Source organism: Sinocyclocheilus rhinocerous, unplaced genomic scaffold, assembly GCF_001515625.1.
Source record: "Sinocyclocheilus rhinocerous isolate Xijiao unplaced genomic scaffold, SAMN03320098_v1.1 scaffold1191, whole genome shotgun sequence".
Lineage (NCBI taxonomy): Eukaryota > Metazoa > Chordata > Actinopteri > Cypriniformes > Cyprinidae > Sinocyclocheilus > Sinocyclocheilus rhinocerous.
This window is the reverse complement of record NW_015636560.1, coordinates 390,848-403,576: the sequence shown is the minus strand read 5'-3', so window position 1 is coordinate 403,576 and position 12,729 is coordinate 390,848. Positions and strand designations below refer to the sequence as shown.

The following is a 12,729-nucleotide window of genomic DNA, read 5'->3' as shown; positions in this document are numbered from 1 at the left end:
ATATATATATATATATATAGTCGAAACCATATTAATCTCAGATTTGAAGCTGGTCTTACCTGACTATCTCCTCTCCTTGTTGGGTTACTGTTATTCTTCCGACAAACCTGAGAAGAGAGAACGTGCTGCGTCAGGACTTACAGAACTGAAAATAGCATCAAATCGACTATGGTTGAGCAGCATTGTAAAGCAGTGTGTGAGGAGGATTTGGGTGGATCTGATTCTGTAAGGTACCTGTATAAGTCTGCCTCGGGCTGCTGGCACTCCACCACCGCCTGCAGAGACTCCAGCCGCGACACCGACTGCGACACCGCCGTTTCTGGCACCGAATAGTGCGTCTGCACATCAGCAGAGAGAACACAATCAGTGTTACAGTCTGATACTTCTCACTTCTTACTTAATAGCACATTACTCATTGCTTAGTACAACACTGTATAGACAGCAGACAAATATCTGCTTGTCAAATAAACTAAGATATCTGGATATTAAATTATTTTTACTAAGATATCTCATATTAGCCAGACACGACCAGAGAATTTGTGTTTGTTTTTTCTTCGAGCAGTATTTGTGAAGTGGTAAAACATTGGGGGTGAGCGATAAGCAAATATCTATATGACAAAATGGGAGAAAAAAAAATGGAAACCTAAAACAAAAAACGTTGCTGTGCAACATGGTGACGAAAACTTATCGTTTGCACACGTTTTAAGCATTGTGGTTTAAAACCAAGGGATTTTAAGCCGCTAAAATGCAATCAGTGGTGAAGGAGAACTCATTTCACAAGATACTGTTTCTCAGTGCTTGAAAGGTAAAATAAACACTTGTATGGGTCAAAATGCCCATCTTTGCAAGTATCCACGTAAACAGTAATTTAAGTCTTAAGTGAAAGCAAACGGCTGAAAAAGAAAACACATGTAACAGTATTGGATACGGGCAGCTCTTAAAGTGACAGCAGTCTAATATTCCTGCTTTCTGGCATTCATGTTAATCAAACAACAAAAGAGAAAAAATATCTAACTGCTCTTGACTAAATCACTTTTGTTACTTTAGTAAGAAGAAAAATAAATTTAATTTACACAGTGAAGAATATGCAATGTTTTTATACATTTGATTACTTTATACAATGTATGTAGCATTTCTTATTTATTTGTTCTACTGTCGTTTTTTCTGCCATATTGTTTGTAATTTTTAGTATTGCTTTTAATATTAGTTTCTTAAGTCTAATATTCCTGCTTTCTGGCATTCATGTTAATCAAACAACAAAAGAGAAAAAATATCTAACTGCTCTTGACTAAATCACTTTCGTTACTTTAGTAAGAAGAAAAATAAATTTAATTTACACAGTGAAGAATATGCAATGTTTTTATACATTTGATTACTTTATACAATGTATGTAGCATTTCTTATTTGTTCTACTGTCGTTTTTTCTGCCATATTGTTTGTAATTTTTCGTATTGCTTTTAATATTAGTTTCTTATTCTTATTTAATCATCGACTGTTTACTTGTATTCAGTGAGCTAGTTTTTTTTTTTTTTTAAGGCTAGAATTAGTTTTTTGTGACATTTACACTGGTGACAATAATTATTAAATTTCTATGGTATCAAGAATTTATATCATAAAGACCTTGTTTAAAATAACTATATTGTGATATACTGCATATCGTTACTGTGAAATAATATTACTCATATCGTGAAATAAGATTTTGGTCCTATCGCCCACCCCTAATCATAAATGATCATTTCCAAAAGAATGGTAGACCACAAATATGATAAACAATCATTTAGCAGATGCTTTTATCCAAAGCTGTGAATCACACGATTTGGACAGCCTTTCCTGACATACTGAAAACCTTTTCGATGACTCTATTTATATACTCGATATTAAAGCATGGCTAATCCAGACATTACTCAGCATTTCTTGAGGTAATTCACTCAGTGTGATTGCTTCTCGCTGCACGTTTGTCACAAGCTCAGGGAGGTAAAAGTGACAGCAGACCTTAGTGGAGGGCCAGTTCGACAAAACCAGTCAGAAAATACACTCAAGAGTTTAGTTCCACAAGCCTTCAGTACACAAAAAAAAAATGCTTCGAGATGGGCGTCGCTGAAAGTAACAACAACTTTGGTGAGTCACATGTTTATTCAGTAACCACTCTGAGAAATTCAGTAAGATGCTATTGTTTATGAGCAGAAAACACAGACCTTCAGGTTAGTCTCTCCGTCTAGGCTGGCAGTGGTGATGTGGCACGTCCCCTCGGCCCGATCTGATGATAAGAGCACCAGATCTGCAGGAAACGTCTCATCTTTGGCTACTCTCACAATATCACCCACCTACGAGAACACAGGAGGAACATCAACCCACGTGACATGACAAGGATGTCTGAATTGCTGAAACAGCACATCCTAAAGTCACCATGTTTATTAACATGACTGTAGGGATATGGAAGCGTTTCTAATATTTGAAAGCATCTGTTGTTGTTAGTCTGGCATGATTAGCAATGGGATCCCAGTGCTGTTGGCTGAAACTCACTCTGATATTCTTGGATCGGGTTTGGACCAGACTGCCGCTGCGCACGACAAACACAGGTGCGCCGTTCACTTCATTGTCAGCTTTGTGCCGCAGCCAGTCTTCATATCCCTGTATTTGTGAGCGGGATTATGACAAACAGACCACTAATCGGTTATCCTGCAATCAAACTGGCACAACACTGCGTACACGTCATGATCCATGAACATGAGCTGCCAAAACACACTCGTACGCTCACCTGTTTGATGGCAGTTACTGTGATGACAAAAAACAGGGGAAGTCCACTAGTTATAGGGGAAGTGGGTGTGTCTATCATTAACTGTAAGGGAGAGAGAGGATCTGGTTAGAAACAGGGCAGACCTGTAGTATGCGGTGTCATATACTGCCTTTACCCTCCACGGACATATATCACCTTTGAGAGAACAAGGTTTAACATTTGAGCTGTACACTCTCAAAAAAAAGCTCTAAAGCTGCCACTGGGGCAGTAGCATTTCAAAAGGGATAGTTCAGCCAAAAATGAAAATTCTGTCATTAATTACTCACCCTCATGTCGTTCTAAACCCGTAAGACCTCTGTTCATCTTTTTTGATGAAATCCGAGAGCTCTCTGACCCTACATAGACAACAATGTAATTACCATGATCAAGGTCGAGAAACGTAGCAAGGAGATCGGTAAAATAATCCATGTGACATCAGGGGTTCCACCGTAATTTTACAAAGCTACGAGAATACTTTTTGTACGCATGACACCTAATGATTTTTAGGTGAACTATCCCTTTAATTTACTGTATACAAGTACCGTAATGGTACATATTTGTACCTTTCAATAAAGGCACTGCCCCATTGACAGCTTTTGTAACTTTTTTTCTGAGAGTACGATATATTATAAATTCACACAATATTTGTATACCCGCCAATTTATAAAGTTTTAAATATGGATATTTTTCTTACACAAACGCATCAATTCACTTCAGAAGGCCTTTATTAAGCTCCCCCCGAGCTGTGTGGAGCACTTTTTATGATGGATGGATGTACTTTTCTGCTTCAAAATCTCGAGCACCACTCACTGCTATTATAAAGCTTGGAAGAGACAGGGCATTTTTTAAATATAATTCTGATAGTGTTGGTCTAAAAGAAGAAAGCCAAATATACACCTAGGATGGCTTGACTTTATTCAACAATTCGTCTCCTCCGCATCACCCTGTAGTGCCATTTTGGAGAGTATCCGCTTGACGTAAACATCGTATGCTGTTCTGTGTCAGCTGCGTCACGCGGATACGTTATTTTCGTTCAGATCAAAGCATAAACGATGTAAACGGTGTATCCGCGTGACGCAGCTGACTACATATTTGTACCTTTCAATAAAGGCACTGCGAAGAGACAGGGCATTTTTTTAATATAATTCTGATAGTGTTGGTCTAAAAGAAGAAAGCCAAATATACACCTAGGATGGCTTGAGGGTGAGTAAATCATGGGGTAATTTTCATTTTAGGGTGAACTATCCCTTTAAAGGTGCGGTCACATGTTCCATAGTTCTGCAAATTTCCCCATGCAAAATCCAGTCGTTTCAGTAGGAATCCATGCGATTGAGAGTGAATTCAGAGCATAATATAATGTGTTACTTCAGGCAAGCATGATTTCATGCACATGACTATCAGTTGGATGACACATCACCAGCAATATGTGGACATTGTTTGTTGTACTTTAACACAACCAAGGTGTTTGTAGTGAACAATCTTTACTTACAGGAACCGTTTCCCAACACTGATGTTGCTGAACCTGTATTATTTTTTCGGAGCTAAAATAGTCTCAAAATATATTTACAAAATATGATCCACAAATGCCTAAGCTAATTTACATGACCAGAAAGTTGACATATTTGCAGACAGCAATTCTCAAACTCCTTATCTCAATCATATTCACTAAATATTGTGAATGTGAATTAGATTACGAGTTCGTGAACTGCTGTTTCAAATGCGAATGTGAATTAGCCTAAACATTCCTTTTCAGAATTCATTTTGAAACAAATTTCGTTCTCAAAGTACATCAGCTCTGCTGTGTCGTCACACAAGGAACAAGAAACACAAGGACGATCTGGGCTTACCTGAACCAAGAAGATAATGAGAAAATAAAAATTGGCGATTCTTCTGAACTGCTCAAACAAATTCTTGGGGATGAAGTTCCATATGGTGTACTACAAAGAGAAAGCAAAACAGCGTGGAGGATTTTACTGCCAAATTCTCAACAGGAGCAGGGAAACACATGCACACATGAGTCAAATGATTGCAGATCTTTTTTCTTTTTTTTTGACCTTTTCACATTCAAGCTTTCAGAAGAATCTGCTCCTACCTTGGAGGAAATGATCCTGTTGTCTGAAAACCTCTGAGGAATATAATGGCCATGCTGTGGGAACTTGTTTGCTATGTAAACTGTGCGTGTGTCACTCTGATGGGGAGGGTCGAAGCCCTAGAAAAAGATGAGGAGAGACGGGTCAGTCAGTGTGACAGACAGACAGGCCAGAGACATCAACAACTGCTATTTAATATTTCACCTACAGCGATAGATAATATCATACTAGCTATTGGTGAAACAGTGACAGAATCTTAAAGCTTATGGAAAACAGTACGCTGAAGAACCCGAGAGACTGATGGGAAGGCATAACACTCTGCCAAAGTCATTATTAATTCAGTTAGTGTGCAGCAAACGATTCATTACGGGAGGCACTTCCACAGCACATGAGAGCTAAATCACTTACTATTGAACTCCTATTGCCTTCTGACTTTCTTTTTGGTCTGCGGGCCAGACGCACATACTGTATGTGACTGAGTGTGTGATCAGAAGCCAGATATGGCGATATCTGACGATATGGCCAAAAAAACTATCTCGGTAAAACTTTTCATATCAGTCGATATCGATAATCATCACGATCAATTTCAAATCTTTATTTCTGTCAAGTTTAAAGGCAGATTTTTGCTCCTAAGTGAAAGTTGTAGAAACCAGACTGCTAATTGTGGGGTTTAAACTACTTTTTAACAGTAGCTTGAGTTAGGATGCAGATGCAAATTTATGTTCATCAAAAACAGGAACATCTTAAAAAAGCATAATGTAACAACCTCTTTTTTTATGGTGAAATTTAATGATTCTAATTGAGTTCTATTAAAATTTACCATTGGTATTCCATAGTGGCATATTTAGATCACGATAACCACAGTTAAAACCACACATATAGCACCTCAATTCCATGGTAAAAATCTATGTAACTATGGTTTCTAGGTATTAATATGAAAAACAGTCATCTTAGTATAAATGTACAAACATTATAACTTAATCACAATAATACTGTAATTATATATATATATACCCTTTTAATACATTTAATGCACGTATGCATTAATAATAAAATATATTTTAATAATAAAATATCCCACATTTCTCCCACAAAACCATGGTGTAGTTGTTACTACTAGGGATGTCAATTTTCTATCATTTCCATGATCGATCGTCGTCGACCATGCTTTTGGATGCCGTTCGAGCCCATATAGCCTACATTCACGCGGCTTTGTTCTGGTTTGCCGGTTGGTCACGAATTTCCACAAATTCAATAATATTTAGGCATTGTTTCTTTTCCTAAATCCTCACCGTCTAACCCTCTAATTTCGCAGGTTTATTTTATTGTCATTCAGTTTTTATCACTGTTTTTGCATCTAGGAATGAATAGCCTATCTGTCCTGTGTCCCACAGCCCTGCAAAGCGCAGAGCCCGATATGAAAGAATTATCTGGGGAAATGACTTAGTTACTACATTTCTATTGCTTTCCATGTTGAAGAACTTTGTGTTGTTTCTATTTTAATGTACTTTTAAAGTTTAAATCACATTAAAAGCTTAATTTGTAATTATGAGTGAATGATGATGCATTTATATACCGTCACTCACAGCCGCTCGCACGTGTTTTGCGCATGAGCCGCACGCAGCCCAAAATTAAACGGCTTAATCGACCATCGATAGCTTTAATCGATTACATCTCTTATCGACAATTAATCGATAATAACAAAAAGAAAAAAAAGCTTTTGGCATTATCTGACTGTATGCTGGTTCTCGTCGAAGACTCGCTGATCAACTCAATGGAAAAACATCACAAATATCATATTTTGCAGATTACCATAATAATCACAAGCATGCATGAAGGCTATTTTCTGGCTTGACTGGAGTTCAGCACTCGGCATAGTGCAGTGTATCTAGAGACAGGCTCTTTAATTCACCATGATTGTTTACATTATCAATAGTATATAATGTTATGTTATGATGCTTGATATCTGAAGCAACCCAATAAATTAATTGAACATCTGACCTTTAGGGATTCAAGGCAAGTTGGAGGATTTCCTAACTTTAAGCGGATATTTATGATTTGTAAAAACATTCATTTCAGGAATTAAATTTTTGCCAGTTTTGTCTTCAGAAGATCTAAAAATCCAGTCATTTCAATAGAAATGCACACAACAGAGTTTTGCATGACGTGAGGGCCGAAAAGTTCCCCACACAGATTCCGCTCATGTTCAAGTTGGTCGCAGTGTTGACCAGCAGGAGGAAGCTTGGTTTGAAAGTGACTTCCATGTGAACTGTACTTCATATATCACTGCACTACTGACAGTAGAAAAAGGACCTGTTTAAAATTAATATTTAAAGTTAAAAAAAAAAAAAACTAGCAGTTAAGAATAATTTCATTCTTAAGAATCCTTTGTAAATCCAGTCCCACATTCCTGGATCGGTTGAATTTCCTCACACTTAACAACATGCAATGGCTTTGGTTTGTGGAACATGTGATGGCTCTTTGCATAGACACAAACTCTCAGTCAACCTAGTGCTTTATGCAAATGTTTCTGCAGCAGCACACTGGAAATATTCTCTCCAACTCTGAACCTTGAGTCTCTGACAGATGGTGTCTGTGCTGAGCGTCTTCCATTGACTCTTGTCCAGAGGAGGCTGGGAAATCTCCTTCCTGTATGTTACACGGCCACATCACCCGACCCCATTGGCAAACACATGCGTTCAATTACAGTCTGAATCTTTTGACTGAACCTTTGTGTGTTTCCATCCCATTTCCCCTCTGCACTTTCCAAGAGTAAGACGCTGGAACTCATTCTGTGTGCCAACATGAACATCTTGTGCTGCTTTTTCAAAACTGATGCATGTATGCAGGGCCGACCTTAGGTGGGTGCAACTGGTGTGGTCGCACCGGGCCCCGCGGTGAACGGACTACATAATCACCAGTCATTTCTGTTGTGTGTTGTGTTATTGAGAAAATAGTGCAAAGCACACATATCTAAAGTGGCAATGAAACAGAAGTAGCGACGGATCTTTTCTTCTGTATTTGGACCCCATTGTAAAACACACATGGATAATTCATTCTCAATAAGATCTGTAATTTTAAGTATTAAGAAAAACGTTGCGATGAAGTGAATTTTCATTTCATGCCTTCTTTATACTCCTCTAACCACCTTTTCCAGCAGCGACAATGTTGAAATATTCGCAAACATTATACCTTTGTGTAGCTATTTTAAACATCTGTTCGAATAAGAACTTCAGAGAGGCCTTTACTTCTATGCTTCCAAAAACAGGCTTTGAGAGTTTTTGTTGTTGTTTTTTTTGTGCAATTTTTGTTTGTATAGTTCATATAACCAGTTCACAATATGTCTTGCCGCTTTATCTGTGGTCAAGGAGATTCAGTTCAGTTGGAAAACACATTTTGACATGTTTATGTGTTGCTTTTTACATCCTGAATTAGGGGATGTTACTATCAACATGTTTTGAAATGGCCATTTTGCGTATGTTTTTTAAGTAAGGTGAAATTTTAAATAAGCATCTGCTTTATAAATAGTGTAAATTTCATCATTAAAAACAGTAACAACTGTTTGCTGACAAACTTTTTAAAACATTAGCATAATCTAGAATTATTGGAAACCAGGAAATTTTAGGAATTTTGCTGTTTTAGCTTTTGAGTTTTACATAATGTAGAGACGTACAGTAATATTATGAATCGGGAAACTAGATGAGTAAATTAGTAAAATAAACCATGTGTTTGAGTTTACATTCTCTTGATTCGTGCTTTTAGGTGAAAGTGCAACCATTTTGATGAAATGTAAAAAATAAATTTCTCAAATGACAAATTAGGGCTGGACAATAATTCAATATCAATATACAGTATATCGCAATATATATACGTTTGGGAATGTTTCGAATAAACAGGAAAAAATAAATAAAACGTGCTGTTGTGACTGCTGTGTGTCACATGACAACCCCCCCAACTCGTGCCCCCTCAAAAATAATGAGTGCATGACGCCCATGTAAGAGATGCATATGAAATGTGCAGAGCGGGCGGGGGGCACGAGAAACGGAATTGGGAACCGCTGTAGCCTATTGTAGTACTGTTGTCTCTGGTATTCTGGTCTGTGAGCGCATGTGCGTTCAGGGGGCGTGGCTTTGAACAGCGATTGCAGGGAGGGTGGTCGTTCGCTTTCAGTGCTATCAGGCTAAAGTTAGCATTATCCTAGATCTCCTACTGCACCTTTAAGGGAACTGGCAGTCTTCAGAAAAGTTTCGAAGGCATTTTCATTTTATCTGATAAAGTAGCATTCATAATTACAGCCATTACTGGGGAAACCGCTGTTTCTACCACTCTAACTCTAACTAACTAAAACTTCTACTAAACCAAAAGTGAGCTGACAAAGTGACAAAATTAACACTACTTGTAAGGCAGTGCAAGTAACTGATTTGGATTCACAACTTATGTCAATATATTTTGACACTGACTAAGCACAGCAAACAGAGCTGTATTGTTAAAAAGAAAAATAAGAAGATAAAGAAAAACAATGCAGAGGGATATCTGACACAGGACCTGGTCTTTATTGTGCAAAACTCAAACAACTTCTGTGTCGCATGACTCTTCTCTTTCAGTTGTGTTAATAGCATTTGTGTGTGTGTGTGTGTGCTGATAATCCACATTATAGAGATAATGAAACACAGACTGTAATAATTCAGCACAACAGCAGAATGAGGCGGCTAATCAAGTATATCAAATTAATTGGATAGCTGATCCTTACACAGAAAAGCTTGTAAATATCCGCTGAGGTGACCAAAGCAGAGCGCCAAATAAATTTAATGCTGCAAAATGCGTCTATGCAGCCCGGCATGACAGGATGTGCAAAAGTTGCTCAAAAAAAAAAAACCGCTTTCTCACCCGAATTACAGGGGTTTTAGTCTGAATAAAATGCTAGTAGCAGGATTGTAAAATGAATAGATGTGATTATGATAATTTGATAAAATGAAGAGAGTCCGGCACAGCTGCATGACGCTTCCCTTTCCTGCTCCATGGCTAAATTTACTCTTAATTCAGAGTTATTTAACAAAGGCAGTTTGAGAGGGCGCTCATCTGCTCTGCGTATTATGTAATAGTCTGTGACTTTCACTGTGAAGAATGAGTCTGCCGCTCCACTAAAGCACCTTTAATTAAACATTCATTTGGGAAGCGGCAGCTAATGAGATGAGCGGTCAGGAAGGCCATCACTGACTCACAGCTACTTTCTTATCCTGGAGTGACCCGTCTAAAAGCCCAAATTAGCGCCTAAACATCAGCATCTCACACACTCACAGCAGCTTGTTTAGTGTGAAACATTTGGCTAACTTGGACCAAGCACAAAGGATTAATAAAACAACTGAACGGCCAAAAGAGAATAGATATTAGGGCATTTTGATGACATTCTACATATCAAAAATGTTGTGTCAATTTTAATGTACAGAAGCACTTATATTGAGAAAAAAATAGCTTTGGGTGGATCTAGTTACTGGGGTGCCTCAGGGCTCCGTCTTTGGACCACTTCTCTTTTCTGTCTGCATGGCATCACTAGGTTCTGTCATTCAGAAACATGGATTTTCATATCACTGCTATGCTGATGACACTCAACTCTACCTCTCATCCCATCATGATGATCTGACGACAGTTGTTTGCATCTCAGCATGTCTAACAGACATTTCTTGCTGGATGAAGGACCATCACATTCAACTCAACCTTGTCAAGGCAAAACTGCTTGTGGTTTCAACAAACCCATCACTTCATCACAATTTCACCATCCAGCTAGACACATCAACCATAACTCCTTCAAAGACAGCCAGAAACCTTAGAGTTGTGATTGATGATCAGCTGAATTTCTCAGACCACATTTGAAATAAATACTATTTGGCTTGCTACCGAGGCAGATAACATGGCTAATTAACTAGCAAACGTGAACTAGTTTGCTCCCTCACGTTAACATTACTTCACAGAGCGTGGAATAGCAGACTAAAGTACTATCACTTATTTTTTTATTTAGAAGGATTTTTTTTTTTTTACAGAAAATAATTTATTTATGTTCTGGTTATTGTTGAGCTGCAGGTTTAGGCCCACTTAAGTGACTGCACTTAATTTAATTACGAAGAATTCAATTATTTATTTAAATTATTTAGCCTGTCATGTCTATGGAGTGTTCCAAAATGTTCTATGTTTCTTAAATATAAAATGTATTGTATTCAGTGGAAATTTTTTTTTTGTTTTTTACCCAGACATTTAAAAATAACATATTTTAGAGCTGTAATCCCAATACCGTGGTACCGTGAAACCGTGATATTTTTTTTATCTAAGGTTATCATACCGTCAGAATCTCATACCGGCCCATGCCTAGTCCAGACTATTGCAATGCTCTCTTGGCAGGTCTTTCAGCCAGTTCTATCAAACCTCTACAACTAATCCAGAATGCGGCTGCAAGATTAGTCTTTAACGAGCTGAAAAGAACGCATGTCACACCTCTGTTCATCCATTTGCACTGGCTACCAATAGCTGCTCGTATAAAATTCAAGGCACTGATGTTTGCCTACAAAACCACCTCTGGCTCTAGAGCCCTTTACCTAAAATCTTCTTATATTCTAACTTGTTTTCTTGTCATTTATTATATATTAAAAAAAAAACCTTGCTACATGTACTGCGTTAGGCTAACCAAGACTTGTCATAGCACTTCCATATTATTGCTCTTTTGTTGGTTTAGATTGTAAGTCGCTTTGGATAAAAGTGTCTGCTAAACGACTAAATGTAAATTAGGGGTGTGCACGAATCGTCGAACATTTGAATATTCGGTCTGTAATTATTATTCGAACAATATAAACACTATTCGAATTTTACTTTGTGTTGATTTGCTGGCTGTAAATGCAGGGAATCCATGATAAATCCTAAGCAGTTATAACTAAATGCACTGGGTGACGCTGTGGAGTAGTGTTGGGAGATATGGTCATTTTTCAAATCGTCATATCGCCAGTTCAGTTTACGCCAGTAAACTAACATGTTAAATACAAAAATATTTAAAACAGCTAGTTCATATATATTCAGATACAACAGTCATACATCGCTATTAGGACCGCGCGTCCTGTGACGCATCGACGCACGGAAGTTATCAGTCTTGTCTGCAAAATCAGTCAACGGTGAAAATCAAAAGTAGATTTATTTTAAAGACCAACAGTTTAACACTAAATATTGGACATAAACGAACACGTTAAATATAAAGTATTTAAAACAGGTAAGTTAATATATTTGGAGTACATTTAAATTAAACAGATACATCAGTCATACAGCGCTCCGGACCGCACGCCCCATGATGAGCCCGACGCACCACCACAGAAACAAGAATGAGATGCGTTCTAACATAACTGTGGCATTAAACTCAGTTAGTGAGGGCTCGGTTAAAATATTGCACATATAGGCCGTTCAGATTACTTGCTAAAGTGCAACAAAATACATTATATCAGCAGATGATATGTGTCTGTGTTTGTGGTTGGAGACTCCTTCCCCGGCTACAGGCTCCTCATTAGCGCGCGCACGTGTGCATGTGTGTGTGTGTGTGTGTGAAATACAGTGCTGAATGAAAAAGCGGGGCAATTTGATAATAATAGCCGAATTATAATAGGCCGCCTAATAATAATAATTTAATACATTTATAGAAGAATGAGCCTAAAGGGAAGTCGTGGCCTAATGGTTAGAGAGTCGGACTCGAAACCCAAAGGTTGCGGGGTTTGAGTCTCGTACCGGCAGGGATTGTAGGTGGGGGGAGTGAATCTACAGCGCTCTCAATACCACAACTGAAGTGAGACCCTTGAGCAAGGCACTGAACCCCCAACTGCTCCCTGGGTGCCA

The 12,729-nt window shown here is 38.1% G+C and overlaps 1 protein-coding gene across 1 annotated transcript in view; it reads right to left on the bottom strand.

Moving 5' to 3' along the window:
- The window catches only part of atp11b (ATPase phospholipid transporting 11B), a 65,009-nt gene that overhangs the window by 42,282 nt on the left and 9,998 nt on the right, over positions 1–12,729 (bottom strand). The window contains exons 2-8 of the mRNA XM_016562537.1: positions 4,869–4,985; positions 4,624–4,713; positions 2,759–2,839; positions 2,524–2,631; positions 2,196–2,324; positions 235–338; positions 60–107 (exon numbers count right to left, since the gene is read on the bottom strand). Of these exons, the coding sequence (XP_016418023.1) occupies positions 60–107; positions 235–338; positions 2,196–2,324; positions 2,524–2,631; positions 2,759–2,839; positions 4,624–4,713; positions 4,869–4,985 (677 nt within the window). The remainder of the gene's footprint in view (positions 1–59; positions 108–234; positions 339–2,195; positions 2,325–2,523; positions 2,632–2,758; positions 2,840–4,623; positions 4,714–4,868; positions 4,986–12,729) is intronic.